Here is a 15708-nt window from a genome sequence, read left to right as displayed (position 1 = left end):
GCGTCGGGCCACCAAAGTGCTATTCTCGAGCATTGACAAGGACAACGATCGAGGATGGATGGGCCGGTTTGTCTGAGTGAAGACTTCCGACATAATCCCAGCCGAGAAGATTCCATTCCCCGAAGAGTGGAACATGAAGGTAAGTACGAACCCCGCCCTTGACCTCCATTTACTATTTCGTTTCTTTTGCTTTTTTTCTTATTGATGTTCCTTCCTTTGATGCAGCGGTCTCTTAGGTGCCTGGTGCAATTCCGAACCTCGAGGGCTAGGTTCAGAAATTGGCATCGACTTCTTCATATGTCGAGCGCTCGTGGCATGATTTGGCAAGGAGCCGATGGGAGGCCAAAAATCATGGTAAATTTCCTTCCATGTGTTTGAAGCTCTTCTCTAAAATGTCTCTTTTTTTATCTTTACTTGATTTCTTTTCATAAAGGTCTGGGGGACAATGCTATCATGAGGCTGCCTACACCTGGGGAAGAGGAGGTTCCAAAGCAGTCGAAAGAGAAAAAGAGAAAAAGGGTCTCGCCTTTCGATACTCCAAAGCCTAAGAAGAGCACAGCTCGCAGGCCGAACAAAGATATCGCCACCCTGCATGTGGATATAGTTCAGAAGTTACGAGATGAGGAAGAGAAAAAAGAATATGCTGACTACGAGTTGGTGGCTTGAAAGAGGAGCGTCGAGCTCCCATAGGCTGCTGAGCCGGTGACGATCGAAGAAGTTCAGCTTCGAGCCGAAGGGACTTCGGAGGGTGGCCGTGATGGGCAATCCGTGGACGTACCTCAAGGGGCCAGTTCTGAGGCCCTTCAAAATGAAAAGAACACCCCAAGTAACCCGCTTGGGGCAATAAATGTTGACGATTTACCATACCTCCCTTCATTTTTCAAGGAAAAATTCAGGAAGCCCAGGCCATGGGGACCCCCGATGTGGGAACAACCCACGAAGGGGAAGACCTTTTTTGTGGTTGCTTCACGGGGGTCGAAGAGGCTTCCGATCTGGGTAATGCATCGAATATCTTTGACGAAGCCCATCGACTTCTGAGCCAGGTAAGCCTTAGCTCCCTTAATATTATCTTTGTCTTTATTGTTCTTGTCTGATTTCCTTTCTTTCTTCATAGGCTTTGACGCTTCACCGGGAAGGGTTTTCTAAATCTCGGGCAGAGCCTGACCAGTGTGAGGCTGATCTCAAAAAGCTTACGGAGGAGAGAGATGCCCTAAAACTCCTTATTGAGCAAAAGGAAGAGGAGGTCAAGGGCCTTAGAGATGAATTGGTAACAACTCATAAAGGGCAAACTAACTTGATTGAGCAGGTAATGCGACTTTTTGGAAGATCGTTTTATTAATCCGAAGATGAAGACTAACACTTCAATCTTGCAGGTTCAGCAGAAGGCCGAAAAGATCGAGCAACTTCGTGAGGAGGCCAAGATGAAGGAGGCAGAGACCTTGGGGTGGAAACAAAACATGGACCGCCTTACCTCAGAGAAAAACATTGCTTGGGCCCAGCTATCTACGGCCGAACATCAACTCCAAAGCATGAAGGAGGAGAGCTTGGCCCGAGCCAAGAAAATTGAGGAGCTCGAGGTTCGGTTGGCTGTTGAGCTTGCGAAGGCCGCATCTCAAGTAGAAAGAGTAAAGGATGATGTGGAGGTGGTCGTGACCATCTACCGAGCTGATGCTGAAGCCACTCATGCCCGAGCAAAGGAAATTTCTTATGCTTCTCAGGTTCAATCATTCTGCGTTGTCGAGTATGCCAATTGTCAGTCTCTGAGAGAGACTCTCGAAGAAATTCATGCTCGTGGTTTTGACCTTACTATCGATATCGAGAACGCGAAAGTGCTAGAGGCCGAAGCCAAAGCTTTTCTCTCTGATGATGATGACTTCGGGAGCGCAAGAAGATCCGAGAGTGGAGAAGACGAATATGAATCTCCCAGGGAAGATTAGGCACTTAGAAATTTTTCTTCTTTTTGGATTTTTTGTGTAAGTCTTTGAGTGGTCTTTGTAAATACTTTTGTATATATGAAAGGTCCCTTTTCTTTTCGATTTGTCTCAAATTTCCGTTTTTTGAAAACTTTGTTTTGTTTTCGCCTTATGATAATTCTGATATACTTTAGATCTTGTGAGAATTTTGACTCACTTTGTTGCCTTGCGAAAATTTTGTTGAAATCAGATTATTATAGTCTCTATAATCGAGTGAGTACTTGCTTGAACTCGGAGTAGAAAAATCCTTTAGTTTCGATTGAGAGAGGATGGGTCCTCGAACTCAACAATGTAATGGACCTTAGGCTCTTGAATCGGGCTGATATGGCATTAAAAGAGTGGCTTTTTTCGGCTTAAAAATATTTCATCATATAAAAATTTATTATGCCTTAGCATGAGATAAATCTGTACCCATTAGGATTTAATGTTATCGAAAAGCTTTGTTATGCCTTAGCATAAGTTTGTTCGAGAGTTCGAACAATTTGGTACCTCTTAAGGTTTTCGAGGGTTGATGTTATCGAAACCTTGTGTAAATTTGCCGAGGGTAGCCCTTTTTAACCAGTTTTATGAAAATATTTGAAGGCCTATTTGATTACGGAATTCGGACATCTCCGAATCATGTTAGTTTGGTCGTATCCTTTAACTTGATATTTGCCCATTGGGCTTGTTTCTAGATTATACTTCGAACTTGTTCAAAGTATCAGTCCCCGAGTGGGGTGGCCGTGGCCTATAAAATCAAGGGTTACCCTTTTAAGGTCTTAACATTTCGAAGTTTAATAATTCGAGCATGTCGATTTTGGGACGGCAGTCCCAGAGTACAGGGTTAATTGCTCGAGCTTTAGTTGTGATTGGTTCTTGAGTCGGTTTCCATAATATCCGAGGGTGATGCCCACCAGTATTTGAGGTTGATTGTAAAAAAGCCTCGGATACTATTGAATTATCCTCGGGTAGCACAAATAATTGTTGCCTCGTTAAAAACCTCGCCTAAAAAACCGATTTGGGACAAAACCGATCTAAGGGAAAAAGAGTGCAACGCGTGCTTTAAAACCTGAGGTCTTTGTGTTGAAAAATTTCCCGATGTCTTTGTTCGAACACCTGTAATAAGTTAGTATCAAATATAAATGAAAAGGGGAGAGATTCATACCTTAGCAATAGTATTATTTGAAGAGTGACACATTCCAATTATTTGGCAGTTATTCACTGTTCATCGTGACTTTTCTCAGAACTAAGTCCCCTATTTTGAAGTGTCGAAGATTGGCTCTTCGATTATAATATCTTTCGATTCGCTATTTCTGGGCGTCCATTCGACGAGGGCAGCTTCACGTTTTTTGTCTAGCAATTCGAGGTTTGTGTTCATAGCCTCATGATTTGATTCTTCCGTTATGTATCGAAACCTGACGCTTAGTTTCCCGACTTCGACCGGGATCAGAGCTTTGGCGCCATATACTAAGGAGAACGGTGTTTCCCCCGTACTGGATTTTGTCGTTGTCCGATATGCCCAAAAGGCTTCGGGGAAAATTTCTCTCTATTTCCCCTTGGCATCGTTCAACCTTTTCTTTTGGTTCTGAATGATGGTCTTGTTTGTTGATTTGGCATGTCCGTTCCCACTAGGATGATACGGCATCGATAATATCCTTTTTATTTTTTGATATTCGAGGAAATTCGTTATTTTGCTGCCGATAAATTGTCTTCCATTATCGCACACTATCTCGGCGGGTATCCCGAATCGGCATACAATGTGATCCCAGATAAAGTCTATAACTTCTTTCTCTCTGACTTTCTCGAAAGCCTGTGCTTCAACCCATTTAGAGAAATAGTCAATCATAAATAAAATGAACCTAGCTTTACCTGGGGTCGATGGCAGAGGGTTGATGATATCCATTCCCTATTTCACGAACGGCCATGGGGATAAGACTGAATGAAACTACTTCCCGGATTGATGGATAAACGGTGTATGTCTTTGGCATTTGTCGCATTTTCAAATGAACTCCTTAGTATCTTTTTCCATACTGTCCCAATAATACCCTACTCTGATGACTTTGTGAACTAGTGATTCGGCACCAGAATGGTTCCTGCAAGTTCCCTCATGAATTTCTTGTAGGATGTAGTCGGTGTCTCCCGGACCCAAGCATATTGCCAACGGCCCATCGAACATTCTTCTATACAATGTTCCATCTTCAGCCAATGTGAATCGTGCAGCTTTCGTTTGCAGAGTCCTCGATTCCTTATGGTCCGACGGAAGTTTCCCATTCTTCAGATAATCAATATATTTGTTCCTCCAATCCCAAGTTAAGCTTGTGGAGTTTATTTCGGCGTGGCCTTCTTCGACTATCGACTTTGAAAGCTGGACGACAGTCCCCAAGCTAATTTCATCATCTTCAACTGATGACCCCAAATTTGCAAGGGCATCGGCCTCACCGTTCTGCTCTCGAGGTACATGCTGTAGGGTCCATTCTCTAAACCGGTGTAAGGTTACCTGCAATTTTTCCAAGTACCTCTGCATTCGATCTTCTCGAACCTCGAAAGTTTTGTTGACTTGGTTAACCACGAGTTGGGAATCACACTTGGCCTCGATGACCTCTGCTCCCAAGCTTTTAGCCAGTTTGAGACCTGCAATCATGACTTCATACTCGGCCTCATTGTTAGTCAACTTAGGAGTTTTGATAGATTGTCTAATTATATTGCCTGTAGGTGACTTCAAAATGATGCCTAGCCCGGACCCCTTCACATTCGAAGCACCATCTGTGAAAAGGGTCCACACCCCCGAGGATGTACCCAATTTTAGCAATAGTTCCTTTTCGACCTCGGGTACGAAGGCTGGTGTAAAGTCGGCCATGAAGTCTGCTAAGATTTGAGACTTGATGGCCGATCGGGGTTGATACTCGATATCATACCCACTGATTTCAATGGCCCATTTGGCCAGTCGGCCCGAGAGTTTGGGCTTGTGCAAAATGTTGCGAAGGGGATAAGTGGTTACAGCGCAAATTGGGTGACATTTAAAATACGGTTTTAACTTCCTAGAGGCGCTTATTAGGGCAAGTGCTAATTTTTCTAAGTGGGTACCAGGTCTCGGCTTCACCTAAAGTCCGGCTAACATAGTAAACAGGAAATTGCGTACCTTGCTCTTCTCGAACTAGGACACCACTTACCGCTACCTCCGAGACTGCCAAATGTAAGTAGAGTTGCTCATCCGCTTTTGGAGTGTGAAGCAATGGCGGACTCGAAAAATACCGCTTAGTTCTTCTAATGCTTGTCGGCATTCCGAGGTCCCAGTGAAATTGTTCTTCTTTTTAGCAGTGAGAAGAAACTGTGGCTTTAATCTGAATACCTCGAGATGATCCGGCCTAAAGCGGCTATTCGCCATGTTAATCTTTGTACGGCCTTAACGTTGTCCACGACTGTGATATCTTCGATTGCCTTGATTTTATTGGGGTTGATCTCGATTCCCCAATTTGACACCATAAAGCCAAGAAACTTGTCTGAACCAACCCCGAATGCCCATTTCTCGGGGTTGAGATTCATGTTGTACTTTCTCAATATGTTGAAGGTTTCCTGCAAATGTGTCAAATGGTCCTCTGCGCATGGACTTAACTAGCATGTCATCGATATAAACCTCCATTGACTTACCTATTTGTTCTTCGAACATTCGTTTTACTAGGCGTTCATAAGTAGCACAAATATTTTTTAGTCCAAACAGTATTACATTATAGCAATAAGTACCGTACTTAGTAATAAACGAAGTTTTTTCTTGATCTTCCGGGTTCATTTGTATTTGGTTGTACCCGAAGTAGGCATCGAGAAAACTGAGGATCTCGTGGTCGGTCGTGGCATCAATCATATGATCGATATTCGGCAGAGGAAAGGAGTCCTTAGGGCATGCTTTGTTCAAGTTTTTGTAGTCTACGCACATTCTAAGTTTATTCCCCTTCTTGGGGACTACAACTATGTTTGTTAACCATTCGGGATATTTTACTTCCCGGATGGATCCTATTTTGAGAAGATTGGTTACCTCGTCCTTGATGAATGCATGCTTTACCTTGGACTGTGGCCCTCTTTTTTACTTTACTGGTCTGAACTTTGGGTCCAAACTCAATCGATGAGTGGTGATCTTCAGTGGGATCCCTGTCATGTCAAGGTGGGACCAAGCAAAACAATCCATATATTTAATAAGGAACTTAATGATTTTTTCCCTGAGCTTGGGAGTTAATATCGTGCCCAGGTGTACCTTTCGATCGGGAAGTTGCTCGATCAGTATGACTTGCTCCAGCTCTTCGACCGTTGACTTTGTGGCGTCGGAATCATCGAGGATTACGAAGGTTCGTGGTATCATACTGTCACGCCCCATCCTCGAAAGGCGCGACCGGAGCTCAATCGAGTGAACCAATTGAGCAAGCCTTTTTAACAAGTTCTACCCAGCTCAATACGATTAAGAAACCCTGCATTCGTTTATTTAGCCAATAGCAAAATCGTAAATTCAACATGGTTGATTCATTTTATATCACAACCTTAAACCGTAGTTAAGTTTCCAAGATCCCATACAGTTACAATTTAGAGAAACAAGAGTTTAAGATTTCAACCTAGTTCATAGACCCGTCCAACACCCGTACATAACCCACACAAACATCTACGGAGCCTCTATGGATACAAAAGACAAATTATAACAACGCCGGCAATAAGGAACCGGCTATACCTCAAAAGTAGAAGTCTACAACAAAGTATATACAACATAACCCCTTGAAGGAAGAAGGGGCTCACTAAGACTTTGAGAGGAGGACATTCCGCTACGCGTGATCGGCACTGTCCGCTACGGAACCACCTACATTCATTTAAAAATGTAGCGCCCCTGGCAAAAGAGACGTTATTACCATGGAATAGTACTAATATGTATAACTAAACACCATCTAGTTAGAAAGAACTTTCATACAGGAATAAGGAAATCACAAGTATAACTCAAACACTTTAAATGGTTACCACATTATCAAATAAAAGAATCATACAATTTTCACATCATTTTCCCATAGCTTTTAGTTTTGGGGCATTTCATACTGTTCATCATTTTCCACAATACCACTGCTATCTTGAACGGAGTCCAATCTCGACCCGATCGGATAGGTTGCCTCATTTGAGACATACACTTCAATCACAAATACAATACCACCATGTGTGCGATATGGCGTCCGATCTCGGCTTGATCGGCTAGGCCGCCTTACCAAGGCGTTTCCCTTTTCCATCAATCATCTCATTTAAATATTTGTTTCACATATATCATTTCATAGGCACTTGGGGCCATAGCTATCACGTCATATATTTGGCACTAGGCTACATCTCACATCATTCCCAATTTCAATGTTAGATTTGTAATTTAGGATAATATGTGCACACAAGAGCAAATAAAATTGTAAGCATAGATGAGACTTCACATAGATGGCACAAAATATGCAGCTTCAATCTTAATTTAGGGTCTAGGCATTTCAATATATGATTCATATTCATTGCACCTTTTCAAGTTATCAAGAATAGCACTTCGACCACATTGAGACACATCTTTCACGCCTAACTACAAGGTTACAACTCCAATTCATGTGAAACAACAATCAATATAACAATCCAACCTTAATCTTACCGCATTTACACAAATACCAACGGAGCTCAATTTCTAAAAGACGGGGTTTTAGCCATACATACCTTGATTGAGATTTCCCTTAATCCTATAATGTTCCGGAATGTTCGTACTTCAATCTATTTATGCAATGTAGCACAATTGAACCCATAATCAGGAAAAGATCATAGTTTAAGCTCACTTGAGCATTTTATCAAGCATTGAGTGTTCATCAAGGCCTTATGGTCCTTTTATGCAAGATTACACTAGACCTTTCCCCATGCCTCTCTATTTATAATTTCCCCATCTCTTCTAAGAACACATGCATGCAATGTAATCACCCTTATCCCCATGAATTACCTCACTAATGGACCCTTATAGCTATGTTTAAAATTAAGAGCTTAGGTGATGAAGTCTTACCTCCTGGGATGAAGATTTAGGTGCCTCACTTGATTATCTTCAATGTTTTAACAAGGATTTGTGGAGAAATTTTGATGAAAGGCACTTCCTTTCTCTGAGACATGCGGCCCACAAAATCGCAACAATGGTCCTAAAACCTGAACAGACTGTCTGGGTATGCGACAGAAATGTGGTCCGCATACCTGTTCTGCGGTCACATAATGCACCGCAGAACTGCTTCTCACAAAAATTCCTAGGGGATTATGCGATGACTATGCGGCCCGCATATTGATTATGTGTTCGCATAGTTGACCTCAAATTAACCAACAAACTGTCTGGCTCTGCGACGACTATGCGGTCCGCATAGCTACTATGCGATCACATAATGGACCGCAGAAATGCATTTTCCTGGAAAACATTATTCCTTAACTATTTAATGCACATATCAATCCAAAGGGTCTGAACCGCGGCCTAACTTGGCACTATGGGATTCAGGTTTTTGAGTAGTAATTTCACGGGGCCTTACATATACAATCATCATCCTCGATAATTTCCTATTGGTCCGATCTGGTCGAGGCCGGCGACTGTGGTTGCTATTTGACTTCCTGTTTTTCCTTTGTTTTGTTCCCTTTGTTGATGTTAGTGCCGATACTGGTATTACTTCATCAATTGCAAGCATCTCTTTGGTTGCTGGTTGTTCGTCGTACACCGTTTTGACTCCTTCCGGTGTTGGGAATTTCAACACTTGATGAAGCGTTGAAGGTGTTGCCCTCATATTATGGATCCAAGGTTTTCCGAGCAGCGCATTGTACCTCATATCACCTTCGATCACGTGGAACTTCGTTTCTTGGATAGTTCCGTCCACGTTTACTAGCAACATGATTTCCCCTTTGGTGGTTTCACTCGCCATGTTAAAATCGTTAAGCACTCGAGCTGCAGGCACGATTTGATCCTGAAAGACGAGCTGCTCCACGACCCTCGATCGAAGAGATACTTGGATCAACCAACACACGATTAACTTGAATTTTATTCATAAGGATAGATTTTACCAGTGCGTCGTTGTGAGGCTGTTCGATCCCTTCTGCATCCCCATCACTGAAAGATAAGGTATCTTCTGGTAAGTAGTCCCGGGTAAACTTCACCCTTGTGATTGTAACTTCGGTGCGTTTAAATGTCGGACCCTGAGGAATATCGTCCCCACCGACGATCATATGAATCACGTGTTGCGGTTCCTCCTGTACATTTTTCATGTTTGCATCCTTGTCTCTGAAGTTATTTTTTGCTCAGACACTCAAGAACTCTCGAAGATGACCTTCGTTGAATAAACGGGCTACATCCTCCCTTAATTGTCTGCAGTCTTCCGTTCTGTGACCATGGGTTCCATGGTACTTACACATTTGATTTGGATTCCTTTGAGCTGGATCGGTCTGCAGGGGTCTGGGCCATCTAGTATCCTTGATTCGTCCAATGGCTGACACAATACTTTAAACATCAACAGCGAAGTTGTATTCCGATAATCGTGGTGCTTTCTTAGGCTCGACATGTTTATCGAAGCCATTCATACTCATGAGCCCTCGAGAATTTTGACCTCGATCATTTCGAACGGGATTACGTCCCGGTCTGTTATTTCTACGATCTATGCTATATGATTGGTACCGATCTCTGTTCAATCGAGGCTCTCTATCGATGTCTCTTTGAATCCTGCCTTCGGATCTATTTGGGTAAACGGAACCGGACGGGGTTCCCAACTGATCATCCTCGACTCTGATCATTAATTGGTATCGATTATGCAAATCCGCCCAGGTCACCGCTGGATATTCAATCAAATTCTGCTTTAGTTGACGTGACGCTACTGAACTTCACTCGTTCAAACCTTGAGTAAAGGCTTGGACAGCCCAATCATCGATAACCGGGGGTAGGTTCATGGGCTCCATCTGAAATCGAGATACGGATTTCCTTAGCATTTCATTGTCCTTTTGTCTCACTTTGAAGAGGTCTGACTTCCTAGTCGTGACCTTTATTGCTCCGGTGTGTGCCTTTACGAACGAATCGACAAGCATAGCAAAAGAATCGATGGAATTGGGCGGCAAATTGTGGTACCATATCATTGCCCATTTGATAAAGCTTCTCCAAAAAATTTCAACAAAACAGATTCGATTACATCGTCTTCTAAGTCATTTCCTTTTATTGCGCATGTATAAGAAGTGATATGTTCGTTAGGATCAGTGGTTCCATTGTACTTGGGAATTTCTGGCATGCGGAATTTCTTCGGAATGGGCTTCGGAGCCGCACTTGGTGGGAAAGGCTACTGTACGAACTTTTTTGAGTCCAAACCCTTCAGAATCGAGGGTGCCCCCGGTATTTGATCAACCCGGGAGTTGTATGTTTCTACCTTTTTATCATTAGCCTCGATCTTCTTTTCTCCCGATTCAATCCGTTTGGTGAGCTCCTCGAGCATCTTCATGATGGCAGGATCAGTTCTCGATCCATTATCGTTCAATTTCTCCTGTACGGGTTCGACCCTATGAACAACTTCCTATGATGCATCGAGTTCGATTTTGCTTGGGGCTCGATTCTGATTTTGGAGTTGCGCTATCTCGGCATGCTGAGTTTGTAGCATGTCAAATATCATTCGAAGGCTAATTCCGCCTTCTTCACCATTTTATGCATTTTGATCGGCTGCCCGGGCGTCTCTGCAGACGCTATTTTCAGGGTCGACGCCTAAATCTCCACGAATGGCAACACGAGAACTGACATCAACCAGATCTACGACCTGCGGTGCGTCGGGATTGATTGGAGGCACTCCGTTTCCCGAGGCGACTACGTGTTCGTTTTCGCCATGAAAACCAAAGGCGATATCAGTGAGTGGGTACTGCTTGAGAGTTCAACATGTTGATTCCTGAAATCATTTTACATATGTGTTATGAAGATTAAAATATTAAGCAATCACTATTATCCTTAGCTTCACGGTGGACGCCAAATTGTTTATCCTAAAAATTGAGTAATAATTAAACTTGTAATATGATTTTAAAGATACGTGATTTCACTTAATATCAATTGAGAAACGTGAAGATAAGGAATAAAAATTTACAATAATGTAAAGTGAACCAGTGTTTAAACAAAGCCCTCGAGTTGGAATAGCCTCGAACTAGTAGAGCTAGAACAGTTAAAAAGCAACAAACTAATGAACAAGAGGACGTGAATTAAAGAGAGAATATGATATTCCTTTTATCTGTGTGAATGTAAGTAGGTTACGAAATGATTAGGGCCCTCTTTATATAGCAGAAGAGTCCTAGTTATGGTACAATTCTATTATGGAAGTAAATCCCATGATTGATACAAATAACCGCCCTTGATATGATTTGTTCCGGGATTTCCGCCGTGATCTCCGACCGGTTACGAATATCTCGCATTTCCGTTATTGTACTTCACTCGAAGTTGGTCATACTTAGTCTCGATCGCTGCTGGCCTCAATCTCGACGGGCACCTCGATTCTTGAACTTGATACCCCGTCTTCGTACTCTGGCCCGTTCCATTACGAGGCCGACCCCCAACGCGATCCCCTAGTCTCGATTAAATAACAAGATCGGGTGAGCTTAGCTGTATACATAGATCTTAAGAAATAAAAAAATCAGAAACATGGTCGTCTTGATCACTCGAGCAATTGACTACGAGCACCAGTAATTATAGTCACAAAAATGACAAGCCATGTATATTACACCCAACCAGAGATGAGACCTACTGACTTAAATCATCTAAACCTCTTCACATCTGTCAGTCGCAAGGTTCAATCGAAACTAACCAAACCATAACTGTCAAGATTTACATGGACTGAGTTCTTCAGCCGTTTTTCTGTGTTGTATGTTCTATATTGCCGCCATAAGACTTCAATTGCTAAATATTACATTGCTACACTTTGCTGCAAAGTGTTCAACAGCGAGTATCCTAAAAATATGATTTTTGTGTGCGTGTGGCGAGGGGTGTTTGGGGGGGGGGGGGGGTACTTCCACATTTCTCTCTAAATCCCCTTGCCTAGCAGGATCTTGCATTCCTTCCCATACTTGTTCTCGATGGTTTTCAGCCTTTCAAATATTAAGTTGAATTCATGCCCCTTTATCATTGTCAACAATCATGACCTACACTGGAACTTTCCTGCCTCAGTGACCATTTTTGGGACAAAAGGCTTCATATCTGCACTGACATAGCATGAAATGCCTTGAGCAGGAAAAAGCACATAAAAGAGGCACTAGAGAACAACATTTTGCCATAATTATCAACAATATTATGAGTGAGATTTACCTACCAGAGGCTCAAAGACACCATGAATTTCACAGCATATTTTCTGCGTATAATAATTCAGGATACACAGAAGATACCATTTGCTTTAACCAGTTCATAGATTCTTTTAAAAATGCATGTCCTTCCGCAGCTGCAAGTACCAATGAAGAATAATAAATTGACGTAGCCAGATATAGCAAACGCATTAACAACCACCGTGCAGAAAGAATCAAACAGTTACTACCTTTACTCAGTGCATGAAATTCCTTTGAGAAGTCCTCAACACGTCCATGGACAGGTCTCATTCCACAGATTTGGATCACACAAAATTCCAGGTACAATGCCATTACTGTTATTTGCAACAGTAGAATACAGACCCCTTGAATTTCAGAAGTAACCTGCTTCAACTTGTGGGCTTCACACAATTCAGTGATGATAGAAATTCCTTGATCCTACAACCAAAAGGTGAAACATAGCCTAAGCATCATAAGACTGCTCAAAAGTATCTTTTAGGAAGGGCATATGGCCGTGTACTCGTGAAGCTTTAAAAACTGACCAACTGAGTTGAAAACTACGTGCAGTTCTCTCCTTTTTACATCCTACAGCACAAAATTTGTATTCCTCACATTGTCTACATAAAATTAAATTTGATCATCTTCTAAGAATTACTCTCGACTGCAAAAACACGTCAAGTGATTAAAATAGTCAAAACTCTCAAAAGAAAACTAAAGATTAAAATTAACAAACTTAAACTGGGGAGCACATAAATATCGAGAGCAACATGCTGAGTTCTGCAGAAGCAATTAAATAAAATTGATCCATTCTGTTAGTTCCGTTGATTTTCCCTTTAAACAAGACAAGTGGTTAGAATAAGAATGCCCTGGGAGGTCACCCTGCAATCTTAAGCCTCAATGGTTAGGCACATGGAAACCACTGCCTCCATCAAAAACTTAAATTAGAATACTCACAGGGACTTGAGCTCAATGCATAAATCATGCAAAAATCAACTATGGAAAGAGGAAGATAAAACAGACAAAAATGATCTGGGTGTTTCACCTGCAAGCAGTGAAGGATATCAGGCATTGGTAGCTCTGGGAAACGTGCAAGATCAACAAAACCCGCTTCTTCAGCCCTTTCAGCAGCTTCTTCAGCTTGTAGACATAAAAACTTGAGCAGAAGACAGGTAATTCTGTATATCTGAATAGACATTGCATCTGAAAAATGAGACTGCGTAGTCAGATTAGCATGCTCATTTGTTTGATCTTTGATCACAATAGCAGTTCTTGACGAAAAAGATGAATATTTGGGATTTAGACCGCAGCAAAGAGCAGAAAGAGCAAACCAGCCCTTTTTGCTATTGATATATGATGGCTTTTTGTGCCACTCGTACTCCTCTCGGAGGGTAGGATGACAAAAGATGGGGGGAGCTCTTCCTGGCGATTCCCCATGACGCTGTGTACCGCAGCTAATAAAGGCCAATAAATGGATGCATCTTTCCCTTAACTGTGACTCCATTTCTTTCATGGCCCTAGACCAGGCATTCCTGTGCTTTGCCAGAACACAGATTAACATAACCGTGTTTTCACTCTCTCTAAGACAACTCAATGAAGTATGTGGTTTGAGTGCCCGAGGTCTTTTCTTATCATGATCATCTGATGGAAAATCCGGAGCACTAAGATAATATGAAATTAGATCAGCCTTCTCCAAGAAGAAGTAAGTCATCACGTGATCCACATTTAAAATCGAAGTTTCTCCTAAAGAGTTAATAATTGCTGTAACCACAGCCAAGCTAAGTCCCCAAATGGGTGGAGACCTTTCATTATTCTCAAAGGAGTTTGCCAGATTTCTCTCATTCTCAACTACTGAGAGAGGTCTACCATTAGATAGATCAGCTAACAATACTCTTAATGATGCAAAGAAACCAGCATTCAGAAGCATCTCAGCACCTTCCTTCACATGTGCAATAGTCAAAAGAAACTTCAATATTATGTCAATGACTGAATAAGAGCTTTTGTCTTGAAGCTTAAGAACAATATGCTGCATCGGAAGATGCTTTTGAATGACAGGGAACCAAGTGGCAGGTGTTGAAAAACCTTTGAGTACTTGGTCGATAATAATCATAGAGATGGAGCAGTGTCCAGTAAGTTCTATACAGTTGCAAAGCAATGGTAGTAGCCCCAAGCTCGCATTAGCTGCCTCAGGTAAGACTTCATTATGCTCCATTTCTGTTCGTACACCAAGGCGAGAATCTTTCCAACTTGACTTGAGTGAAAAGAGAATCAGCTCCAGAAATATTTTCATTGTACTAAGGACACCAGTAGCCAATGGCCTACAGTTGCTCAACACCTTGAGGCCATAACCTACAGTTTTTAATATGAGAAGGCACATAGATAAAGACAATTGTGCATTCAGCGACCTGGTAAAGCGGAAAAGCAGGTCTGCTTGAGCTGCAAGAATTTCAACTATGTCTTTACTAGCATCAGGGACTGGGACTAACAGCTCGATTGTGCGGGTGAGAGACTCGCATATATTGTCAATGCTAGATGACAATAATTTTTCAGGAATATTTCTGGCAGTTTTAACCTCGTTCTCAACTGACTGCATAAACAGGGAAACCATATCAGTCATAGCAAACCAAATATATACAGCTACCCTTGGAGAAATTATAGAGTCAGCATGAGTTCAGACATTTTTACATACGAAAACCACGCCAAAATCCTAAGCGAGTTGAGGTCAACTATATGAACCCTCACTAACAATGTCCCTCCATTTAAGTCCATTTTGGATCAATATTATACAAAATAAAAATACAAGTTCTCTATATTTTCTATTGGCATATAAATCTCACACAAGACTAAAAGACACCATGAAAACATAGGACTTAAAGTAAATGTACAAACATGACTAGAACAATATTCACGACTTATTTTTATCACCTACAGACCTTTTTTTTCATTGTGCCCTGCTTTTTCCTAGTGTGCATGGATTCCAAGAAATTGTAGGTCATTGGAAACAACTTCCTTATATGTAATTTTTGAGTCAAAGAAGTGGCTAAATGGTAATAGCTTCTAAAATTTTGGCTAATGCTTGATATTTGCCAATTTTTTCCGTCTCACCAACCATGGTATTTCACCAAAGTTTGACAATGTAAGGATTTTCTAAATGAGTTGAATGAACTCGATGACGAAACTTATAATTCTTAACAACCATCTAAGTACATATAAATACAATGTTATAGAGCTATAAGATTTAAAAACCCACAGTAAGGTAAATGACCTAGATCTAGAGCAAAAACGACGAAACTGAACATGCAACTAAATTTGGAGCTAACAGCATCACCATGGATAACATTGTTGCCGACGCTTTTTTAAGACAAAAGCACATACGAATGAGAATCAGCAAGGTCAAATGACTTAAATGTAGGAGACAAACTATTAGAAGTCAAATGCAACTGACAGC

The 15708-nt window shown here is 41.7% G+C and overlaps 3 protein-coding genes across 9 annotated transcripts in view; 1 reads left to right on the top strand and 2 right to left on the bottom strand.

Annotated features, from left to right (window-relative positions):
* The first annotated feature begins 908 nt into the window (after positions 1-908).
* On the top strand, positions 909-1937 carry LOC138887309 (uncharacterized). Its single transcript, XM_070169039.1, has 3 exons — positions 909-1043; positions 1115-1306; positions 1374-1937. Exons 1-3 carry the CDS (start codon positions 909-911, stop codon positions 1935-1937), a joined length of 891 nt encoding a protein of 296 aa, XP_070025140.1.
* Positions 1938-3951: 2014 nt separating this feature from the next.
* Positions 3952-4593, bottom strand: LOC138887308 (uncharacterized). Its single transcript, XM_070169038.1, has one exon. It carries the CDS (start codon positions 4591-4593, stop codon positions 3952-3954), a length of 642 nt encoding a protein of 213 aa, XP_070025139.1.
* A 6577-nt stretch (positions 4594-11170) lies between these two features.
* LOC104242497 (uncharacterized) overlaps positions 11171-15708 on the bottom strand; it is a 48211-nt gene continuing 43673 nt past the window's right edge. For 4 of the 7 annotated variants that reach the window (XM_009797557.2, XM_009797562.2, XM_009797561.2 and 1 more), the window contains 4 exons: positions 13306-14847; positions 12494-12701; positions 12275-12400; positions 11171-12162 (listed from right to left, as the gene is read on the bottom strand). In XM_009797557.2, the coding sequence (XP_009795859.1) occupies positions 12300-12400; positions 12494-12701; positions 13306-14847 (1851 nt within the window). In that variant the 3' untranslated portion in view covers positions 11171-12162; positions 12275-12299. Of the gene's footprint in view, positions 12168-12270; positions 12401-12493; positions 12702-13305; positions 14848-15708 lie in introns of all 7 variants that reach the window. The other 3 variants (XM_009797560.2, XM_009797559.2, XM_009797558.2) reach the window with 3 other exon arrangements.

The sequence above is a fragment of the Nicotiana sylvestris genome, chromosome 3 (genome assembly GCF_000393655.2).
Source record: "Nicotiana sylvestris chromosome 3, ASM39365v2, whole genome shotgun sequence".
Lineage (NCBI taxonomy): Eukaryota > Viridiplantae > Streptophyta > Magnoliopsida > Solanales > Solanaceae > Nicotiana > Nicotiana sylvestris.
Note: the sequence above shows the minus strand (reverse complement) of the source record. Positions and strands in the feature narration are given on the sequence as shown.